Below are 23,408 nucleotides of genomic sequence, written 5' to 3'. Positions count from 1 at the left end.
AAAGAGATAATGTACGCTGTGGTGGGGCGCGGCAGGTAGGCAGATGTGACATCACACTTAGTGTGGGGGGTGAGCACTCTGGAGGCCATGAGGAGATGACTGTGGTAAGTGCAGTGGAAAGATGAGGTGGGCCACAGTGACTTCAACAGCAATTTTACCAAATAATGTCACAGGAGACCCCAAATAATAGGAACAACCCACAGGCCTCTTGACTAAAGAGATGGACAAATAGTGGTCTAGACCTTTGCAGAATCTGGAAGTTTCAGGACCCTGCTTTGAAAACTTGAAAAAACAGTAAAAAGCAAGACTTAAAACTGATAAACATGAGTTTAGTCATTTTCTAGGAGAAACTGAAGAGTCAAACACAGCAAACGGTGCCCACCACTCCACAAGCATCAGTGACAAGTTTGCACGGCCAGGTGCAGTGGCCCACGTCTGTAATCCTAGCACTTTGGGAGGCCGAGGCAGGAGAACCACTTGAGCCCAGGAGTTCATGACCAGCCTGGGCAACAGAGCAAGACCCCGTCTCTACAAAAAAAATACAAAAATTAGGCAGGCATGGTGGCACGTGCCTGTAGTCCCAGTTACTTGGGAGGCTGAGGCAAGAGGCTCGCTAAGAGTTAGAGGCTGCAGTGAGCCATGATCGCATTGCTGCACTCCAATCTGGGTGACAGAGCAACATCCCATCTCAAAAAAGAAGAAAAAAAATTCTGTAGGCCCTGGGTGGCAGCAACCCTGTATGGCTGGGTTGTTGTGTCTGGATGACAGTTCAGAATGTCACAAAGTGTCCTGACCCTTCTTGGACACGGGACCTCTTCTTGTGATATGGTTTGTCTCTGTCTCCCCACCCAAATCTCATCTTTAATTGTAATCCCCATGTGTGGAGGGAGGGACTGGTAGGAGGTAACTGGATCATGGGGGTGGTTTCCCCCATGCTGTCCTCCCAATAGTGAGGGGGTTCTCATGAGATCTGATGGTTTTAAAAGTGTTTGGTAGTTCAACCTTCTTCTCTGTCTCTCTGCCCCTCTCTCTCCTGGCGCCATGTAAGAAGTGCCTTGCTTCCCCTTTGCCTTCTGCTATGATTGTAAGTTTCCTGAGGCCTTCCTGGCCATGCAGAACTGTGAGTTAATTAAACCTCCTTTCTTTATAAATTACCCAGTCTCAGGTAGTATCCTTGTAGCCATGTGAGAACAGACTAATATACTCTGCCTGCTGTATGCTCAGATCTGAAAGTTCTGCATAGTCTCAGCCACAATGGAGAAGTAGCAAATTCTATTTTTGACAAAGGGCAAGTCCTAAAGATGTACGATTAAAAAGAAGCTCCTAGGTCGGGCGCGGTGGCTCACACCTGTAATCCCAGCATGGGAGGCTGAGGTGGGTGGATCACCAGAGGTCAGGAGTCCAAGACCAGCCTGGCCAACATGGCAAAAACCCCATCTCTACTAAAAAATACAAAAATTAGCTGGACATGGTGGCAGGCCCCTGTACTCCCAGCTACTTGGGAGGCTGAGACAGGAGAACTGCTTGAACCTGGGAGGCCGAGGTTGCAGTGAGCCAAAATTGCGCCACTGCACTCCAGCCTACGTGACAGAGCAAGACTCTGTCTCAAAAACAAAAACAAAAACAAAAAAAGAAGCTCTAAAATACTCATAATTGCAAGGAAGCATCCCAAATATAGTCTATAAAGAGGAACGCTATCTTTACAAATCAAAAAAGGAAAAACATTACCTATTGACTTCAAGCAACATTTCTTCTTCTATAATGGATTTTTCTTCAGTACTGAGGTTTTCAAAGTCATTTTGGAATGCAGGCAAGTAACTGGAAATAAAATGGAGCTTAAAAAAAAGTAATTGTGTTAGGATCAATGATGGTTAAAACAGACTGTCAACAGCTGTCACGAAGCATATGCATCTACTGTGACATACTGGGAGACACACACTCGACATGATGTTCAGCATCTCCGACATCCTGGGCTGGCACCAGTGAGCCAACCTTTGCTAGGTTTTCAGCTGCTCTCTCCCCCCAGGATTTCTAGTGGAGATACAGTGTCTAGGCTCTTCAGCATACTTTTCCCATTTAGAGTAGCACTTAAAACTGGAGACCATTATTTTGGAGGCAGGCTTGGTGCACCCTCCCAGTCCTACTCAACTTCAGCACCGCTACCAAGGCTTCAGTGCTGGGCTGAGGAATGGGAGAGAAAGATCCCAGGAGGAAACTCCCATGAGAACTATTCTCCACACAATTACCAGCCGCCTCCCATCATTCAGGACAGGAAAGGGAACTGTTAACACCAAAGACATTTCCTTCCATTACTAAACCCTGGTGCCCGAAAGATTACTTCTCTCTCCACAGTGTGAAATGAATAGAAAAAGGTCAGTGATCGCCAAAAAGATGGCCAGAAAGCGGAATCAAGGCTGGGTTTTTCAGAAAACACTAGAAGGAACTACAAAGGATGCTAAAGCTCTTCTCTGAATGTAAGTATCTCTGACACAGAGATTTTTAATAAGCTGGACTAAAAGGTCAAATTTGTGTCTACATTTAACAGAAACAAAATAACATTTTTTAACATAAACCAAACTTTAAAAGGTTAACTTTAAAAATGAACATGTAGGGCAGGGGTGGTAGCTCACAACTGTAATCCCAGCAGTTTGGGAGGCTGAGGCAGGAAAATCACTTGAGCCCAGGAGTTTGAGACCAGCCTGGGCAACTTGGTGAAGCTCCATCTCTACAAAAAATACAATTAGCTGAGCGTGGTGGCATGCGCCTGTGGTCCCACCTCCTTGGGAGGCTGAGGCGAGAGGATCACCTGAGCGCAGGAGGTCAAAGGTACAGGGAGCCATGATCGCACTACTGCGATCTGTACTCCAGTCTGGGAAACAGAGTGAGACCCTGTCTCAAAAAATAAAAAAGAAGATGTAATTCTAACTGCATGAAATTGATGTAATTTTCCTATCAAGTATACAAAAACTCATCTCCTACCTGTTGTTTCTTGGTGGGATACTTCCGGATGTTTGCTCTGAAAAAAGGGTACTTTTCATAGCTATAATCATACATCCACTCACAGAAGTGATTTCCAATGTCGAATCCCCTGAAATAAGAGATAAGACAGTGCACAGAATGAGGCAAACCGTATGCCTGGCGGCTCCCTGACTGCAGAAGAAAGAAAGGCTGAGTTCTGAGCATGCCACTCCTGTTGCCATCTGGACTTGCTGAGGGAGCAGGACTGTAACTGCTTTAATGACAGAGACAGCCAACAGATGGTTGTCAGCATCACAGCTGACTAAAGCTATAAAGGCGCACCTGAACCACAACTCCAGAACAATGTGTCTCCTCAACCAGGATTTATGAGAAGAAAATAATCTCTGAAGCCAAAAGAAAATGCCAAAGTCTGGCTGAATGGCATGGCTGTCCCCAACTAGCGCTGTCTGCTAGGAACAAGGAGGGCCGTGCCACTTCACCACAACCATCACGGGCCACTGGACAAGAAGCCACTGATTCCAGGTGAAGCAGCTTGCAACTCAGGGTGGCGTTTTGACTTATTTTCTCTAATAACTGTTAATTAAGCATATCATAATGATAAAACAATATTGAGATGGAAACACTGGACTGTAACATATTACCTGTAATTGTAACTGCTGTATTCGAAGTCAATGAGCATCAGTTTCTGTTTTTCAGAATTCTCTTGGCCTTCCAGCAACAAGATATTACCTGCAAAAGGTTTGGATAACATGGCTTATGTTTTACAATAGAAGGTTCAAGTCCTTGAACAGCAGAGTCGAGAGAATGGATCTGATCCCTTAGGGAATCCTAGCTGAATGTGGCTTTTGGTCTGTGGACATCACCAGGGCCTAGACACAGCGTAGAAGTGCTCACGGGAGGCCTACCCCTGTGCACGGAGGCTCCTGACCCACCTGGCCATAACAACCCCTGCTCATAGCCCTAGTCCCCACCGGACCCCCAGGCTCACTATGGAACAAAGCCTGGTCTCTTGCTCTGCTGTCAGAAGAGTACTTCCCAAATGTTCTGTATGGTGGCATGCAGGAGCTCGGGCTAGCCAAATACCACCCTCAGCAGCCCTGGGACTTGGTTTGCTGTCTCCAGCTGGCTGCAGCACCTCAGCTGGGAAGCTGCGGGAGTGCCCTCCAGTAAGAAAGGCAAGGAAGAGCTCCGCTGCCACACGGGATGCCCTGCTTTGTTCTTGCCTGCTTTTCCTTCCCAACGAGACCACAGGCAGCATTCCTACACCACTATTTCCTTTACTGTTGGATTCTGGGTCAGGAGTTGGTTGGCCATCAGCCTGGCTCTGCAGGCCTACATTCCTGATATCCCCACACTAGACATGACGTTCAGCATCTCCGACATCCTGGGGCTGGCACCAGTGAGCCAACCCTTGCTAGGTTTTCAGCTGCTCTCTCTCCCCAGGATTTCTAGTGGAGGTATAGTGTCTAGGTTCTTCAGCATACTTTTTCCATTTAGGGTAGCAATTACAACATAAACTGGACACCAGAAAACGTGATTGGCTCACACTTGTAATCACAGCACTTTGGGAGGTGGAGGTGGGAGGATCACTAGAGTCCAGGAGTTTAAGACCAGCCTGGGAAACACAGAGAGACTCCATCTCCATGAATCATTAGCCAGGCGTAGTCATGTGTGCCTGTGATCCCAACTATTCGGGAGGCTAAGGTAGAAGGATCACTTAATCCCAAGAAGCTAAGGCTACGTGGAGCCTTGATTGCGCTACTGCACACTAGGCTGGGTGACACAGTAATAGTCTCCAAAAAAAAAAAAAAAGGCAAATTGGAGGCAGACACCCAAAGTAGCAGAACAAAATTAACGTACACCTGTTACCTCTTCGATCCCTCCTACACTTTGCCATCATCAACGCAGCTGATCTCCTCCAGTCCCCTCTCTCTAGTGATGTCTGTGCCATTTATCACCCCCTCACCACCAGAAGGGCAAGGATAATACACAAAGCTGTAGCTGTAATGTCTATACTCTCCTTGACTTGAGTTAGCCAGCTACAAGCAGCTAATTAGTAAAAGGTAATTTGGCTCAAATGAATGGCTTATGGATGACGGGTCTTCATGAGAGACCGTTTTCAGGATTAAAAGCAAACTGCTGAGCCTGGCAAAGAAGGGCTCAAGGTGTGACCTGAACTACTGTGACTGGGGGAGGCAAGGTCAAGGCAGAGCAAGGCCATGTCAGTAGCACCAGTGGGAGCTGCATAGTGGGGGGCCTCTGATGAGACTATTCAATGTGCAATTGCGTGGGATGAAATTTTGTTACAGTAAGGAACATATCACTGTCATGTTTTCAAAGCAGAGAAGCCCAAAGTAATTAATAGCACAGTGCACTGATACTAGGAGAGAAGGTGTTAGGATTACACGTGTTGCAATAAGCAACACTACGCTATGTGATGCAGAAGGGAAGGGCCCAGGACTGAATGGGGTAGGCAGTGGATCTTGTTCTTTTATTGCTTTTTCAGGTTAAAAAAAATCATATATGTTTACTATAAGGAGTTAAACACTGAAAAAGTAACATGTGACTTAGAAAGTTTAAGTTCTGTATCCCAATTCCCAAGTTTAGTGAATATTCTTTCGGATTTCTTCCATGTAATACATATATATATATATGTATTATATATATATAGTGTGTATATATATATACTATATATATAGTATAGCCTTGAAATCCCAGGCTCAAGCCATCCTCCGGCCTCAGCTTACCAAGTAGCTGGGACTACAGGTGCACACCACTATGCCTGGCTAATTTTTTAATTTTTTGTAGAGATGGGGTCTTGCTATGCTGCCTAGGCTGGTCTAGAACTCTTGGGCTCAAGCAATCCTCCCACCTTGGCCTCCCAAAGTGCTGGGATTACAGACATGAGACACTGTGCCTGGCCTCATATGCTAAAAAAGTAATACAAAACCTCACTGTCTGGTTGTATCATAATTTAATATACCTAATATACTCTTGATGCTACCTGGCATTTTTTAGACACACTGCCAGTAATTTTCTAAGTATACACACAAACCTCATCTGTAACAGAACATAGCAATTCTTACCTTCTTGACAGTCATTATGACAAAATACAACTGGAGATGGAGTAGATTCAAGCAATGATCTGAAAAGAAAGGTTTCACTGTTACCTATCAAGCTTTTCAGTCAGCTGCACACCGTCTTGCCTTCTCCACATGGCCAGCACCAAATTCGTGCTCCAAAGCAACACACAGTTTGGGAGTAGTATCTGTGATGTGAATTCTGACAACTGTGTCAGAATTCCACAACAGCTCCACAGCAACAACTCCACAGCAGCTCCCGCCTGAAACCCCCACAGGCCCTCTGCACTCAGCTCTTCCCCCGGAGGACCCTCTGCATGTGCCACTCCCTCCTGGAGCCCCTTTCTCTGCTGGTCTCAGCTTGTACAGCACCCCCTTAGACAGCCCTTCTCTTACCAGTGACCCAAGCAGGTCCTCCTATGCAGACTAACGGCCTACTTTGGTCTATGCTTCTGTCACAGCACTTATCACAATTTGACATTATTTTATTTGTTTACTTGTTTTCCCTCGGCAGCGATCATCAAGCCTAGCAGAGGAGGCACATACCTGAGTAATTAAAGGTGTAAATACTTATGGCTGGGTGTGGTGGCTCACATCTGTAATCCCAGCACTTTGGGAGGCTGAGGTGGGCAGATCACGAGGTCAAGAGATCAAGACCACTCTGACCAACATGGTGAAACCCCGTCTCCACTAAAAATACAAAAATTAGCTGGGTGTGGTGGCGTGTACCTGTAGTCCCAGCTACTTGGGAGGCTGAGGCAGGAGAATCACTTGAACCCGGGAGGGGGAGGTTGCAGTGAGCCGAGATCGCGCCACTGCACTCCAGCCTGGCAACAAAGCGAGACTCCGTCTTATTAAACAAACAAACAAAAAATGGTGTAAATACTTGTTAGTGTACAGATGTGAGTGGCCTGCATGCAGCATCACTCTGAGGACAAGGATGGCCTTGCTTCAGAGATCAGCAGGAAGATTCTGTTTCTCACAAAAGCCAAGGTTGAACTGTAAGGAAGAGGGATTTTTCTCACACTCTCCAGCCTGCCCTTACTCCCTTCTCCCCACCAGAGAAAATCCACCCCGCTAGACACTCTACTGCCCTGGCCATCAAGCCACTCCTTCGACATTTCCCTTCTCTATGGAACTTTCACAAACTGGCCACGTGTGGGCCTCTAGTCCATAGAGTCTATAATCTCTAGTCCTCTAGAGAACCATAATTCCAGATGACAAAACTTATCTGCTTAAATTCATCCTGTAAAATCAATGTAAAATGACAGACATAAGGCAAGCTCAATCAATGTTTACTGACAACAGTTTTAGTGACTAAGAATATTTAAAGTCAGGAAATAGAAGGAAAACTCACCTCAGGTTTTCCAGTTCCAATGGCAGATTGTAACTGAGCAATTTGTGGAGCTTTTTAATTCTGGATTCCTCGGTAAATTTAATTCTCAGAACTTCATTTAGATATCTATTAAATTTTTTTTTAAAAAAAGAACAGAACAAAGAATCACTGTCAATTCACCAAGGCTTGTTGTTCTTGGGGCTTTGGTTAAACATTCAATCCCAGCGCAGTCCCAATGCCAGCAGGACCCCTCTGGCTGCCACGACTGAGGGAGAGGAGCGGCCTTGGGGGTTCGTGGCATTCTAGGAAGGTGACTTTCTGCCCCTTCACCCATTCAATAGCATTTTTGTATAAGCCTTCTTTCTTGGTTTAGGAATTGACTTTTATATGTAAGAAAGACTTACTTATGAGACAAGTATCACCAGCTGACACTCTGCACTTCAGTGAACTAGGAAGACCTAGTTGCTCACTCTGGTACTTCTAGGAGCCACCACTGTAAAACTACATTAGGACCAAGTGATTTCACCACTTACTTTTCCATTGTGCCAAAAAGCCATTTTGGTTCCTTATTGAATGGCATTTTCATACCATGAAACGTAGCCATTTTCTCAGCGATTTCTGCAGAAATATCTGGCAAACTTAATTCTTCAGTATCTAACCGCCGGCTCTGAAATAGAAAAGGGAGTTAAAAACTGACCTTTACCAAGTAAACTAAAAAGAGTGAGATCACACTGTCTTAGGAATGAGAAGCCAGTTTTTGTAGTGCATTTAAGTCTCACCCAATGCCCCAAATTCCCTTAAGAATGGACACTGTGTCCCCACAGACAGTGACCCAGCAATTGCTATGGCACTTCAACAGTGAGGAGCCAGCCACCTCCAAGTATCTATTTCATTCTGAACCCCTTTTAACTATGAGAACTCCTTCCTTAAATTTTATTGAACTGAAACTACACTATCATCTATTCTTCTGGTCTCTAAAACCACAGCAAATGTCTATTCTCTACCCAGTGCTGAAGTCCAGGTCTTCAGCAGTTTATCACACAGCTCTGCTCCCAGCTCCTCCGTCAGCCAGGACATTCTACTCTGATGTGTTGCAGGTGAGATGCGGGGTCCAGAACAGGTCCTAACCTGGAGATGTGTCACAGGGATGGGGGGCCGTCTCCAGCTGCTCCCAGTGGTGGTGTCAGCACCTGGCCTGGCACAGAGAAGGTGTCCAGGGCAAAGTTGGGCAAAAAAAACAGTGTCTAGAGGACTTCCTCCTGGCCTCTGCATCCTGCACTTCCCCTAAATCAGCCTGAGGCCATGCTTGTTTGGCTGCCCTTTTACAGGAGGCCCATGGGAGCTCACAATCAACTGAAACCTCTAGAGCTTCCTCGTGTGACCTACCACCCTGCAGAAATCTAAAGAGAGGTTTCTGTGAAAATGCAAAGAAGTACAGCACAGAGGTAAGAGTGAATACTCCCAACTTAGGGAAACCCCAGTTGAAATCGTGGCTTTAATTCTCATTTCAAAGCTACATGGTCATCCAGGTTACCTCATTGTGTTCCCATTTCTATCAAATGGGAATCAGGACATGAAGTCTCTCACAGAGTTGCCAGGAGAGCTGGAGGAGAGAATGCAGGTGAGGTCTCTGGGACAGCACCCAGCCCAGGATGCAGCTCAGCAAGTGGCAGACGTCTGCTACTGAGAGCTAAGAGCTCACTGTAAGCATTGGGCTCAACCTTCTATTCAACTCCCTCCAGAAAGCACTGTCACCCCAGCACTGTCAACAAATTACCATGCTGCGATAAGAACAGGGACTCCACTTCCAGCAGCAGGACACGCAGGACTTATTAAGGTAGCTCACTCAGCTTTCAAAACTGCCATTAATTTGGCAACAAGGAAAATCTAAAGCTAACATGCTCAGATATGAACAAATCTCAGTATTCCAAATTCCTTCCCCAGCACAGAGAGAAACAGACTACCTACCATCCCTAGTGGCCCCGCTATTCTCACATGCCCTTTGAAAGATGGCTACAGGAATCATGAAACTAAATCACCTGATCCCAAGCAGTGAAGAGTAAACCTAAGCCAGGCGTGGTGGCTCATGCCTGTAATCCCAGCACTTTGGGAGGCCAAGGCGGGAGGATTGCTTGAGCCCAGGAATTTGAGACCAGCCTGGGCAACACAGGGAGACCCCATCTCTACAAAAAAATAAACAAAATTAGTCAAACATGGTGGCACATGCCTGTAGTCCCAGCTACTCGGGAGGCTGAGGTGAGAGGATTGCTTGAGCCTGGGAGGTTGAGGCTGCAGTGAGCTGAGATCAAGCTGCTTATACTTCACTATACTGGGCAACAGAGTGAGACCCTATCTTAAAAAAAAAAAAAGCAAATCTAGAAATAACATATGGTATTAGGTTGAATCAAATGAAACTGCCATTCTTGTTGGTCAAAAACAGTTAAACACCAGCAGCATCATATGGTTCAAACCTAGTATATAATAGAATTTTTAAAAAATTTTCGGCCGGGCACGGTGGCTCAAGCTTATAATCCCAGCACTTTGGGAAGCCAAGACGGGTGGATCACGAGGTCAGGAGATCAAGACCATCCTGGCCAACACGGTGAAACCCTGTCTCTACTAAAAAATACAAAAAACTAGCCGGGCGAGGTGGTGGGCGCCTGCAGTCCCAGCTACTCGGGAGGCTGAGGCAGGAGAATGGTGTAAACCCGGGAGGCGGAGCTTGCAGTGAGCCGAGATCCGGCCACTGCACTCCAGCCTGGGCGACAGAGCGAGACTCCGCCTCATAAATAAATAAATAAATAAATAAAAGTTTCACTATGGCTGGGTGCAGTGGTTCACACCTGTAATCCTGGTGACTTAGGAGGCTGAGGCAGGAAAAGAGCTTGAAGCCAGGAATTCAAGACCAGCCTGGGTAACATAGCAAGACCCATCTCTACAAAAAAATTTTTTTAATAAGTTGGGTGTGCTGGTGTGCACCTGCACTCCCAGCTACCTGAAAGGCTAAGGCAGAAAGATCACTTGAGTCCAGGAGTTCGAGGCTGTAGTGAGCTATGATCATGCCATTGCACTCCAGCCTGGGCAAGACAGTGAGACTCCCATCTCAAAAAAAAAATTAAATATGTAATAAACAATATATACAAGAGCATAGATAGAACTTAAGAACTAGAACAAAATCGATTCCACAGATACTATAATCTATGTGTCCTCATGCCTGCCCTTTTTGTCCCCAAGATACTTTTATTATTCTGAATTGTGTTAACACAATTCCCTTACCTTGTCCAAAAAGAGAACTTTTATTACATGTGCATACATTCTTAAACAATTTTTAAAATGTATCAGGCTTTATAGAATGGTATGATACTACTTACAGTCTCCTGCAGTTTGGTTTTATCATTCGACATTGTATTTGTAAGATTCACCTATATTGCCACTTATAACCATATGAGGTTTTATTATTTCCAAAATTCTTTCAAAAACTTATTATCTCGGCCAGGTGCAGTGGCTCACGCCTGTAATTCCAGCACTTTGGGAGGCCAAGGTGGGCGGATCACCTGAGGTCGGGAGTTCAAGACCAGCCTGGCCAACATGGAGAAACCCTGTCTCTACTAAAACATAGCCAGGTGCCAGGGAGCAAACTAAAGGTAAAAGCTGGTGCAATGAAGGCACCATCCACTCATCTAAACACATCCTCAGCACTGGCAACTAGCACAACGCTAGCACAGATGGACAGCACCACTGTCAACTAGAAGAGGATATCTCTTCTGGGGAGACAGAGCACAACTAGCCTCCCTGTTTCTGGGCTGTGGGATTAGACAAAGAAACCCCTGCCCCTGGTCCCCAGCCAGATACAGCAGAGCACCCCTCTGCCAGGCATCCTACTGCTAGGCTCCATCTGCACCGATGTACAGGAGAGCCCTGGACATGCCCAGGCCTCTCATGGATAAGACATCTCATGCAGCAGGGCAGGAAAAGCTAGCGGCTTATGACTCTAGTCCTCAAGGAGCTTATGCTCAATTAAAATGGGGAATATCTGGTCTATCTAGGAAGGGAGTGCAGGCTGACAAAGACCAGCATTGCCAACCAAAGAAGTACTGCCAGGGCTCAGAGCCATACTTCAACACTTAGGGTTCATGAGAACCCCTGGGCATGAAGAATTGTGCAGGGCATGGAGTCTGGGGTGGGTGGGTAGAGGGACAGAAACTATGCTTTAGATATGTACATGTAACTCTAAGACATGGTATACTGGTAAATGTTACAGCAACACTAAAACTGCCTTGGGACAATAAGAAAGGGAAAATAATCCTGACTGCTTAGAAATAAGACTGCAAGGTCTTGGAGCAAGGCCTTGAAATCTAAGAATTTGACCAGCATATGGGGACAGGAAGATGGGAGGTAGGGAGACTCAGTGGGAATGCACAAAACAAACCAAGGAAGGGTGATGGGAAAGAACAGGCATGGCCCCCTCACAGGGCTACAGCCAGAGACTGAGCAGGGTACAGTCAAGGCCAACGTGTTCTAGCAGCAAATTCTATAAAGCAGGGCCCCAGAAGTTGAGAGGAACAAGGTGAAAAAGGGCAAAGTCTCAGGGTACACAGCCTCAGGGGACAATGAAATGGTAAGTTTCATATATTTTTCAAATTTGGATGAATATACCTTTACAGGAAAGAAAGAGGTTCTGATATGAGTACAAAATAAATGTTGCTTTCCATGATTTCTGATACAGTTTAAGGACATAGGTGAGGTTAACAGTTTAAGAACCAGCATTGCAGGTTCTTGCAGCAATGAGACAAAGAAGCCATCTTCTGTCTGTGGCTTATGTCAACTGAGCCTTTATGAACAAATCTTACCGGGATGAACTGTTCCAGTCGGCCTTGGGGAAAGATGCCATAGAGTTTTGGCCCAAGTGACCTCTCTGCGAGAATGGCAAACATAACGCTCTCCAGAACCATGGCCTCGGCCCCCTAAAACAGATGGCAACAAGTCAGGTGTTTACTGAGTGTTTGCTCTGCGCCAGGAATCAGAGGCACTCTCACGGGAGTGTTTCATCTAGTCCTCACGAGTATTCTTTCATGTGGACACTACTGTTATCACCATCCCCATTTTAAATATGAAGAAATAGAGGTTCTAAAGTCACACATCTTGTCATTTGCAGGATTCATGCTTGCAAGCACTACGCTATATTGATAAGATTTAAAATGTGAGTTTAAGTTAGGTCACTAGTTCCAAAAATAGAAAAATATCCATCAGTGCTTTTATTGCTTCTATTTATTTCGCAACCTATATAGGAGTCTCACTCTTGGCATCTCACCAAAGGCCACAACACCATCCATTCTGGTAAGGGTTGATTTGCTTTTGGTTGAGTGCACCTAGTTAAAGCAAAGGATCCAAAGGACCTTCTGCCTACTAAATTGGGCTCATGGGTCCAACAAGCTTGAAAATTACTCATTTAGGTCCAGGGTCTATGGCTTTCTAGTTCAAAGAGCAGCCGAGCATGGAGCATCCCAGACTTCAGCTGGCATACCTGACCTTTTCCTGTTACTGAATGTTTGTCTTGCTGAAATCTCTATGATGCTGTCTGTTCTATCTTTGTCCTAATAATTAATGTGGGATCTATCATCATTTTGCCTTCAAAATCCATGCTTTGATCTCAAAGCAAATTCAGTCCTTGGTCTTTCCCCCTTAAACAGCACATTACAGCATAAGGGTTTCTATCTGTTGGAGCGAAGGAGTCATTCTTACCCAGAGGTCCACCTGAATCTCTTAAAGAGCTTTTACAGGCTAGGTGGTGGCTCACGCCTGTAATCCCAACACTTTGGGAGGCTGAGGTGGGAGGATCACTTGAGGCCAGGAGTTAAGAGACCAATCTGGGCAACACAGTGAGATGCCCCATCACCACCAAAGTCTCTTTAAAAAAAAAAAAAAAAAGAACTTTTGCAAAGAGATTCCTAGGTCCTACCCCAAGTATTAAAAGAGAGGCACCAGCAGAGCTGTTTTGAAAAATGTTTCAGATGATTCTAATTCACCCCCTGTGAAGAAATGTGCTGTAGAGGAACATGATCCCAGAGAAACATTCTCTAAACACATTCACGTTACCAAAAACTGAGAAACCAAGAGGACAAACTTATTAAGAAATGATACAGTACTAGAGTTAGTAAGAAGAAAACAAAAAAGAAAAGCCACTTCCAAAGGATATCAGACCACATTAAAGCAAAAAGTATTTTGGTCACTTTTATATTTTGTGGGAGCAAATGGATTTGTCGGTAATCCTCCACAATTATCATCTACAACTATCATTTGTATAATCCTCACAATTATGACCTGTCATCTTGTGAGGCTCAATCTTTCCTAATTTGTGGTTTTGTGTATATGACAATAGACTGACAACATCAATCTATCAAGCTAATGAATTTTAGGGTGGGATTTGATATCAGACAGGTTTGTTTTTTTTTTTTTTTTTTGAGACGGAGTCTCGCTCTGTCGCCCAGGCTGGAGTGCAGTGGCCGGATCTCAGCTCACTACAAGCTCCACCTCCCGGATTTATGCCATTCTCCTGCCTCAGCCTCCCGAGTAGCTGGGACTACATGCGCCCGCCACCTCGCCCGGCTATTTTTTTGTATTTTTTTTAGTAGAGACGGGGTTTCACCGTGTAGCCAGGATGGTCTCGATCTCCTGACCTCGTGATCCGCCCGTCTCGGCCTCCCAAAGTGCTGGGATTACAGGCTTGAGCCACCGAGCCCGGCCGGTTTTATTTCTTAAAACCTTAGAGAACGACAACAAAGATCTAGTATCCTTGTTTAGTTGTCAAAAGGTTTCCAAGCACTTTTCAGTCCTATGGTAGAGTTGTCCAGAGGTACAGTCCCCATCTTACTCCAAGCCCAACATCACATAAACTTTCTGGGGCATTTAAGCAAGGTCTGCAAAGCCTCCTCTAAGTCTCTGCTTAGATATTGTGTTCCCCTGCTCCCCAGGGGGCAGCACGGTCCTGGTGCTCTGGAGACTGTGGTCCCCACCCCCACCCTCATGCTGTGTAAAACACAAAAGTAACCAGGGGCTGGGCATAGCAGGACAAGGGGGTGCTGGACTCAGAAGTTCAGCATTTTGCACATCACGTCCACTGGGAAGGATTCTTGGAGGTGACTTTATTTACGTGTGGCATTGTCAACACATGTCACCAGCACTAGCCAGAATCCTCTCCAGAGCTGAGTCAACCCAGAAAGGACATAGAGAAGAGGGAAAGAAATGTAAGAACTTTCCAATTCTCTTTAGCACTGTCCTAAACATTGTAAACAAAAACACCCTTATTCTTATGTAATACTGCAGTTCAATATTTATTCACAGTGGGAGAAAGGGGGAGATGGTGCATGGAGAGAAGGATTTAGAGAGGAAGAAAATGAAGCTGGGCACCATGGCTCACGCCTGTAATCCCAGCACTTCGGGAGGCCGAGGCGGACAGATCACCTGAGGTCAGAAGTTTGAGATCAGCCTGGCCAACATGGTGAAACCCTATCTCTACCAAAAAAAGTACAAAAATTAGCTGGGCATGGTGGCGGGCGCCTATAATCTCAGCTACTCAAGAGGCTGAGGCAGGAGAATCGCTTGAACCTGGGAGGCAGAGGTTGCAGTGAGCCGAGATCACACCACTGTACTCCAGCCTGGGCGAAGAGCAAGACTGTCTCAAAAAAAAAAAAAAAAAAGAAAAAAAAGAAAGAGAACACCAAGGCACAAGCAAAAAAAAAAAAAAAAAAAAAAAAAACACACAACAGGTTAAGGATGGCAGAGAATCCTAGAATAAGTGCACCAACTGCTGAGGGTCTTCTTGTCATCACTAAGTCTCCAGGCACCTCCTGATTGCTCCTGAAAGTGAGCATGGTAAAAAGTGGGGTTGGACAGACATGGCTGGGTTCTCTCCTGCACCATGCACTGGTTTAGCCACAGCTAGTGACAGTGGAGGGAGAACTGGTCCTATTTTTTCACATATCTCAACTTGGAACAATTTACTTGGGCTTCAGAAATACTCATTAATACACTGGCCCAAAACACACTTACATGTCTACTCTGTCCTGGCACTGTGCTAAGTGCCAGGTAACCAACGAAGAACAAGACACATAAGGCCCCTGCCCACAACGGGGCTTACATGAGGGAGGGAGGGATAGCTAGAGAGAGAGAGAGAGAAATGGACAGTAAGCAAGTACACACAGCTATGGACGGGGCTCACTGTCATGAGGGAAACAAGGGTGACTGGTGTGGTGGAGTAGGTATTTCTAAGGAGGCCACACTGAACTGACCTGAGATCTGAGGTGTGAGAAGCCACAGCAGCCCCACAGGAGCACAGGGCCATGAGGGAGGAACAAGTGTGACGCCTTCAAGGAACTGAGAGGCCTGTCTCACTGGAACAGGGCAATTGAGGAAAAGGAAGAGAACAGCATGAATTGCTGGGTGGACTGGGGCTCACAGAAAGGACTGGGCCAAAGATACCAATTCACAAGTCCTCAACACGTTGATGATGTTTACAGCTCACAAACTGGGGTTCGATCCCCTGGGGACAGAAGAGGAACCAGCACAGGCCTTAAAATGCCCTTTCTTACTGTGACTGTCTAAATAGTAAGAAAGCTTTCTGGCCGGATGCGGTGGCTCACGCCTGTAATCCCAGCACTTTGGGAGGCCAAGGCAGGTGGATCACGAGGTCAGGAGATGGAGACCATCCTGGCTAACACAATGAAACCCCATCTCTACTAAAAATACAAAAAATGAGCCGGGCGTGGTGGCGGGCACCTGTAGTCCCAGCTACTCAGGAGGCTGAGCAGGAGAATGGTGTGAACCAAGGTGGCGGAGCTTGCAGTGAGCAAAATCGCACCACTGCCCTCCAGCCTGGGCAACAGAGCGAGACTCAATCTCAAAAAAAAGAAAAGAAAGCTTTCTACAGGGAACCCTCGCATACACTCCCAAAACAAACATTATCCACAGCAATACTCCCTCTCACAACTGGGCAATGCTTATTAATATTGTCCACTCTATTTCATTTGAAAAAGCAATCAACATGCTAACATTTCATGCCCCACTAGAGGTTCACAAGCCACAACTTGAAAAACTGGTTTAAGTTCAGGTAGCAAGAAGAGGGCCCAGGCCGGAAGATGAGGTGAGGCAGGCACCACTGCTGCCAGGAAGGGGAGTGGCATTCCCTAATAATGCTGCTAAGTGGCCATTAGATTTGGCAATATGGAACCTGTTGGTGACAAAAACAAGAACAGTTTCAGAGTGATGGGGGGATAGGTGTCAGATTGGAGCATGTGAAGAATGAGCAGAAGCAGGAGAGAGAAGTGGTTGAGAATGGAACAAGAGGTTTAAACCGACTTTATCTATGAAGTTTCCTTTATTTAAAACCCAGGAAGAAGAGTATTGATGTTATGAACCTCTTGAGAAGACATAACAGCATTTCTGTGGTATTTCAGCCAAAAACTCATAACCTCAATTGGGAGAAAACACTAGACAACCTGAAATTGAGGAGACATTTCCAAAATAACGGATCACTACTCTTCACAAGTATAAACATTAAAAATAACAAAAGAATTGTTACAGGCTGAAAAAGACTAAAGAGAAATAGCCAATGCAATGTTGAGATCTAACTCAATCTTGAGACAGAACAAAAGAAAATATGCACAGAAAACTTCTGAAATTCAATTCAGTTCATAGTTTAGTTGTTATTATAGTTATTATTATTATTATTTTTGGCAATGGAGTTTCACTCTGTCGCCAGTTGCCCAGGCTGGAGTGCAGTGGCGAGATCTCAGCTCACTGCAGCCTCCGCCTCCCAGGTTCATGCTATTCTCCTGCCTCAGCCTCCCAAGTAGCTGGGACTATAGGCATTCGCTACCAAGCCCAGCTTATTTTTGTATTTTTAGTAAAAACAGGGTTTCATCCTGTTGGCCAAGCTGGTCTCAAACTCCTGACCTCAAGTGATCAGCCCACCTTGGCCTCCCAAAGTGCTGGGATTACAGGCGTTTAGTTATTATTATTGCATCAAAGTTAATGTCCTGGTTTTGACCATTGCACTGTGGTTATGTGAGATGTTCACATTAGGGAAGCTGAGTGAGTGGTGCATGGGAAATCTCTGTACTATTTTTTTTTTCTTTTTTGAGTCAGAGTCTCGCACTGTCACCCAGGCTGGAGTGCAGTGGCACGATCTCGGCTCACTGCAAGCTCTGCCTCCTGGGTTCACGCCATTCTCCTGCCTCAGCCTCCCAAGTAGTTGGGACTACAGGTGCCCACCACCACGCCCAGCTACTTTTTTTTGTATTTTTAGTAGAGACGGGGTTTCACCGTGTTAGCCAGGATGGTCTCGATCTCCTGACCTTGTGATGAACCTGCCTCGGCCTCCCAAACTGCTGACATTATGGCGTGAGCCACTATGCCCGGCCTCTCTGTAGTATTCTTGAAATTTTTTTCTGTAAGTCTAAAATTGATATGAAATAAGAAGTTAAAAATAAGTTCATATAAAAAAGACTGAAATCAAGCAATATGACAAAATAAATGACTAATTCTGCACAGTGAGAATAAAGGTGCTTACTATACTTTCCCATGCTTTCAAACTTGTCTTCCGAAAAAGGAGACGGGGAAGTAAGAAAGCAGAGACAGGAGATACCGCCTCCAGAAATCTTGTGGGAAAGGAAGCAGGGACAGGGTGGGGCCAAGAAAAGCACGAGGCAAGTGACCACTTTATTATTTCTCATGATTCTGTGGGGTGACTGGGACTCACCTGGATGGCAGAGCGGTTGAGAAGAAACAGCCAATGAAAAAGGGGAGAGGAAGGCACAAGGGGTGAAGGGACAGGTCAAGAAGTCAGGCCCAAAAGCAGACAAGTGGAGAGTTCAACACATGCAGCCCAGGGAAGGACAGCCCTTCACAGTCAGTGGAAGACACGGGTACAAATGCAGAGGGCTTACAGGCAAAGACAGGAGAGAAGCAGCAGCTGGGGAGTGAGGTGATACTGCCTGTTCAGGGCAGGAACAGGGAGGTTTGAAAAGAAAAAGGAAGGCCTGAAACAGACCTCTCAGCTCTGGAAGGCAAACCTGGAGAAACTCAGAGGCTGCCCAGCAGTGGTGAGCGCCCACCCGAGGCTTGGCCCCATAACTGTAAGATGAAGCTGGTCCTGCCAATGATGGATTTTTCCTCTAACAATGTTCAGCTGCTTGGGTGCAGCACAGAGAAGGCAAGTGCGTGGCCAGGTTTGGCAGGGGTGGGGTTTGGTGAGATGAGTCCAGCAGAAGGCCAGTGGAGAGAGTGAGTGAGAATGTGTGGAAGGCAAGGCTCATGATGGCAGAGTGTAGCTCTTCAGCCGGGCAAGGTGAACGTGGGACGGAGGACTGAAGGAAAGCCAGGAGTCAGCCGTGTCTGGACCAGAGATCTCAGTGGTGGTCACAGAGCCATGGCTACGGGGGTGCCAAAGTGTACTGGGAGGTCAGCAGACGGGTTGTTGAAACTGGCATGTCATCATTGGCAGGACCAGCTTCATCTTACAGTTATGGGGCCAAGCCTTGGGTGGGTGCTCACCACTGCTGGGCAGCCTACTGAGTTTCTCCAGGTTTGCCTTCCACAGCCAAGAGGTCTGTTTCAGGCCTTCCTTTTTCTCTTCATGTCAGAGAGGGCACAATTTCTGGCAATTAGGTCTGGAGCACATCCATGAGTGGATGATGGAAGAGGAATGAGAGGAAAAGGTTGTTAGTGGATGAGGAGGTCAAGATACAGAGCCCAGAGAACGACAGCAGGAACCAAAACAAACTCAGAGGCTGAGCCATGGACTGAAATCTTCACCAAGGGATGAGAGCCGTCAGGAGGAGTCAAGGGCTAGAGCCACGGGTGTGAGCCTCACAAAACTGGGTTTTCAACACAGGAGACATGGCAGGCAGGAATGAGGAAGGAGCAAGAAGGCACCAACCCCACTAGTGGCCCTGAGGTACTTGGGAAGTGACTGAGGAAACCGCCTCCTCTGGAGAAGGCTGTAGGGCAGGGAGTCTCCTGAGACAGTGAGGCTTGGAGAAGACCATTTAGTGGAGTAAATGTTCAGAAGAGCAGGGTCGGCAGACCAAAACCGGCAACTCAAAAGGGCTCAAGTAAGAAGACAAAACCAACTCCTCCACTGTGACAACCACCTGCCTACCGTTTGACCCAAATCTCTGCCGTTTCTCGGGAGGCCCTGAGGAGGGAGAAGTGGTGCTGCTACAACTGAAGGGTCCCCTGAGGTGAAGGCATCTGAACCTGATGAGAGGAATGGACAACAGTGTGTACCAGTAGGCAAGGGTAGAACGTCTGAGACGTCCACTGGCAGCAGCCGCCACCAGCCTTCAGCAATTCTTCACTGCGTCCTGCTCTGTACCCGCTGCTGTAGTTGCAGTGGGACAGCAGGAAGCAGCAAAAGCCTGTTTTGAGTTCAGTGTCTCGTGTGAGCAAAAATCATATAATACTGAAAATTTACAGCCATAGAAAGTGCAAAGGGCCCAGGGGCAGTGGCTCATGCCTGTAATACCAACACTTTGGGAGGCCGAGGTGGGCAGATCACTGGAGGTGACGGGTTTGAGACCAGCCTGGCCAACATGGCGAAACCTCGTCTCTACTAAAAATACAAAAATTAGCTGGGTGTGGTGGCACATGCCTGTAGTCCCCAGCTACTCAGAAGGCCGAGGCACAAGAATCATGCCTCACCACCTTGGAGGTGGAGGTTACAGTGAGCCAAGATGGCACCACTACACTCCAGCCTGGGCAACAGAGCAAAACTCTGTCTCAAAAAAAGAAAAGAGAGAAAGAAAGTGAGTGCAAAGGGCTGGGCGCGGTGGCTCAAACCTGTAATCTCAGCACTTTGGGAGGCCAAAGGAGGCAGGCAGATTTCTTGAGCTCAGGAGGTCAAGACCAGCCTGGGCAATATGGCAAAACCCCATCTCTAGGAGAAATACAAAAAATTAGCCAAGCGTGGGGGCATGCACCTGTAGTCCCAGCTACTCGGGAAGCTAGGCAGGAGGATCGTTTGAGCCTAGGAGAAGGCTTCACTGAGCTGCAGTTGCACCACTGCACTCTAGCCTGAATGACAAAGTGAAACCCTATCTCAAGAAAGAAAAAAAAAAAAAATGCAATGAAGTCCCTGGTGTTGTGAGAGCATGAAATGAAAGCCCCAACCTTGTCTGGAAAGCCAGGAGGGGCCCTGTGCAAGAAGCCCCAGCCGATCCTCATTATGAGAAGAGCTAGGGGGTGGGAAACAGGTGAAGGCCTGGAGCCAGCCAACAGAAAAGGCATCTGCAAAGGCCCAGGGCAGGGAAAAAACCACAGGGTTTAGGACAACCTGGCTGGAGGGAATGAAGGGCGGGGGAAGCAGGTTGTGAGCTGAGGCTGGAAAGATCAGCAGGGGTCAGACTACTGAGGACATGGGAGGCAAAGGCCCCCTTAACCTGGCCAGAGATGCAGAGCGAACGTGGAAGGATCTTAAGCAAGGGGTGGACACGAGCAGGTCGGCAATTCAAAAAGATGACTATGGCAACGATAAAGGGAATAGTTTGTGGGATACAAGAGAAGAAGGCAGATGTACGGTGCAATTCAAAGGCAATATCAACATCATGGTTAGGATGCCAGGGTAAGTGACAGCGGGATCGCGGAGGTAACGCCCTGCTTTCTGGCCTGGGAACTAACTGGCTGAGCAACCAAGAAAAAGAGATCACCAGAAAGGACTAGATTTTGATTGTGCTGTGGGGGGATGTGAAGAGCCCAAGCATGCAGTGTAGGACATGGCGAGTTTGAGGGGCGTGTGAGATATCCGAGGAGAGACTGCTAGCCAATGGCATTAGTTCCAAGTCGAGGTCAGGGCTGGAGGAAAAATGCAGTGGCCCTTTGGCCTACAGATCAAGTGACTGAGGGAGACAGGACAACACAGAAGAGGGCCTATGGTCAAACCATGGGGCACCCCAGCATGTAGACAGCCAGATCTGTACTGTGTCTCTGTGTCATGGCTACCCTCAGGAAAGGAAACATTTCAAAAGGGCGGGGGGTCATGTCAAATGCTACTGAGAAGTCAAAATAAAATGAGAACTGAAAAGTACTTTGGATTTAGCATCACGGAGGTCCTTGTGATCCAACATTTTCAGCTACCAGGATGTCCAAAGGTCTCTGTACAAAGGGCCTGGAATGGTTGACAACAGAATGTCAATCACTTCCCACCCAAGGACTTCCCAGTCACTGTCACTCCAGAGAGCACAAGTTCTAGATCTTCTAGCAGGGCCCCCAGAGCAGGACACATGCAAAACAAGCTGCTGAAACATGTGGAAAAAATATCATCACTTTCATTCCTTTTTTAGCTCAATTGTTTTAATGTCTATTTCTTGATTTTTTTTTTTTTTTTTTTTTTTTGCATTGGGGGGACAGTGTCTTGCTCTGTCACCCAGGCTGGAATGCAGTGGCACAATCTGGGTTTACTGCAACCTCCGCCTCCCAGATTCAAGCAATTCTCCTGCCTCAGCCTTCCAAGTAGCTGGAATTACAGGTGCCCACCATCATGCCCAGCTAATTTTTTTGTTTTTAGTAGAGACGGGGTTTCACCTTGTTGGCCAGGCTGGTCTTGAACTCCTGACCTCATGATCCACCTGCCTCAGCCTCCCAAAATGCTGGGATTACAGGAGTGAGCCACCATACTCAGCCTATTTCTTGGCTATTTTTATATTGATTATAAAAATTTTACAATTGGTAAAAGTGATGTAGCGATGTGTACGTGTATCTACATCTTAGATCCACGTATGTTGGGCATGTGTGCACATGCACCCTTCTCTGTGAGCCTGCACATAACGGCAGAGATGCTCAAAAGGTGCTTACGCTGGGGCATGCAGACCAACACCCCAGACCCCTGCTTCTGAGGCTCCATCCATCAGTGCTCTCGGCCTCAAGCCATCTGCACATGCGAGTTTCATAGAGTGGGGTCACATTCTCTAAGTCTAGGAAGAAGCTTTTCCAACTTGGGTATCATGCATAGGAAAAAACACTGCTGCTTGCCCAGGGAAAAAGGGTGGTCACCAAAACCACTGGGCCGTGGGTACGATCAAGAGGGGGTGAGAAAGGCATCACAGCAGCGGCAGCCAAGGCCTCCACATTGGGTACCACACACGAATGCTCCCCTGCTGCCATCTGCCAGCATCCCATTGCTGTTTCGATTGCCATAAAGACACCAAACTTCCACAGTCTACACTCTCAGGAGGAAAGAGGAATACCCACTGCTCACTCAGTCTCTGCAAGGTGGCTTCCAATAAATATACCAAGAGCCCCTCCTGGCAGAAAGATAGATCAGGATTTTCCAAGGGTAGATAAGAGACACTGCCAAGCCCTGGAGTAGCAAAGGGTGGCTAACACCAGTTCACATCTCAAACAGATGCAGAAAGACTCAATTACTTACTTGAAATTCATTTTCTTTCTGAGCTTGTTCGGATCCCTCTTTATTACAGGATCTCTATGAATGAGAAAAAGGAAACACTTCCAGTGAGATGGGGAACACTGAACAAACACTAACTTTGCAACCACCAGAACAGTCAGGGTTTACAAAACATCACAGGTCTTTAAGGAAGATTTCTCAGCCCACCGATGTGACGGGCAGCATCTAATGCACCAGCAGCCTCCAGCACTAGTACCAACGCCTTAGAAAGTGCTTCATTGCTTTACGAGAAAAGGGATGTGCCGGTGAGACCCGATAGCTGCACGTCTCACAGCCGCCCCATGTACCTTTCACAATTTCATTGTTAGAGGAAAGTCAATAGACTGCACTCTTCCAATCAGGCCTTCTAAAGACAAGCGGTCAGGCTGAGTCTCTCACCAATTTAGCTACGTGGTTCTCTCAAGTCAACCTGCAAGAACAGGGAGTGTAAACATGCCTGTGGACAGCTGTGGTCAGCACAGAACTCGGACAGAGAAGAAAGTGCTGTGCAGGCAGGAAACCTGGCACAAAATCTGTGCAGACATGCCCTGCCGACTCGCCACTTTCCCGGAGTAAC

General features: G+C 46.7%; 1 protein-coding gene across 3 annotated transcripts in view; it reads right to left on the bottom strand.

Annotated features, from left to right (window-relative positions):
* The window catches only part of CHKA (choline kinase alpha), a 72,174-nt gene that overhangs the window by 9,319 nt on the left and 39,447 nt on the right, over window positions 1-23,408 (bottom strand). For all 3 annotated transcript variants that reach the window (XM_050756726.1, XM_050756728.1, XM_050756727.1), the window contains 8 exons: window positions 22,817-22,870; window positions 12,246-12,359; window positions 7,929-8,062; window positions 7,417-7,521; window positions 6,066-6,124; window positions 3,621-3,708; window positions 2,980-3,088; window positions 1,729-1,835 (listed from right to left, as the gene is read on the bottom strand). In XM_050756726.1, the coding sequence (XP_050612683.1) occupies window positions 1,729-1,835; window positions 2,980-3,088; window positions 3,621-3,708; window positions 6,066-6,124; window positions 7,417-7,521; window positions 7,929-8,062; window positions 12,246-12,359; window positions 22,817-22,870 (770 nt within the window). The remainder of the gene's footprint in view (window positions 1-1,728; window positions 1,836-2,979; window positions 3,089-3,620; window positions 3,709-6,065; window positions 6,125-7,416; window positions 7,522-7,928; window positions 8,063-12,245; window positions 12,360-22,816; window positions 22,871-23,408) is intronic.

Source organism: Macaca thibetana, chromosome 14 (assembly GCF_024542745.1).
Source record: "Macaca thibetana thibetana isolate TM-01 chromosome 14, ASM2454274v1, whole genome shotgun sequence".
NCBI lineage: Eukaryota > Metazoa > Chordata > Mammalia > Primates > Cercopithecidae > Macaca > Macaca thibetana.
Note: the sequence above shows the minus strand (reverse complement) of the source record. Positions and strands in the feature narration are given on the sequence as shown.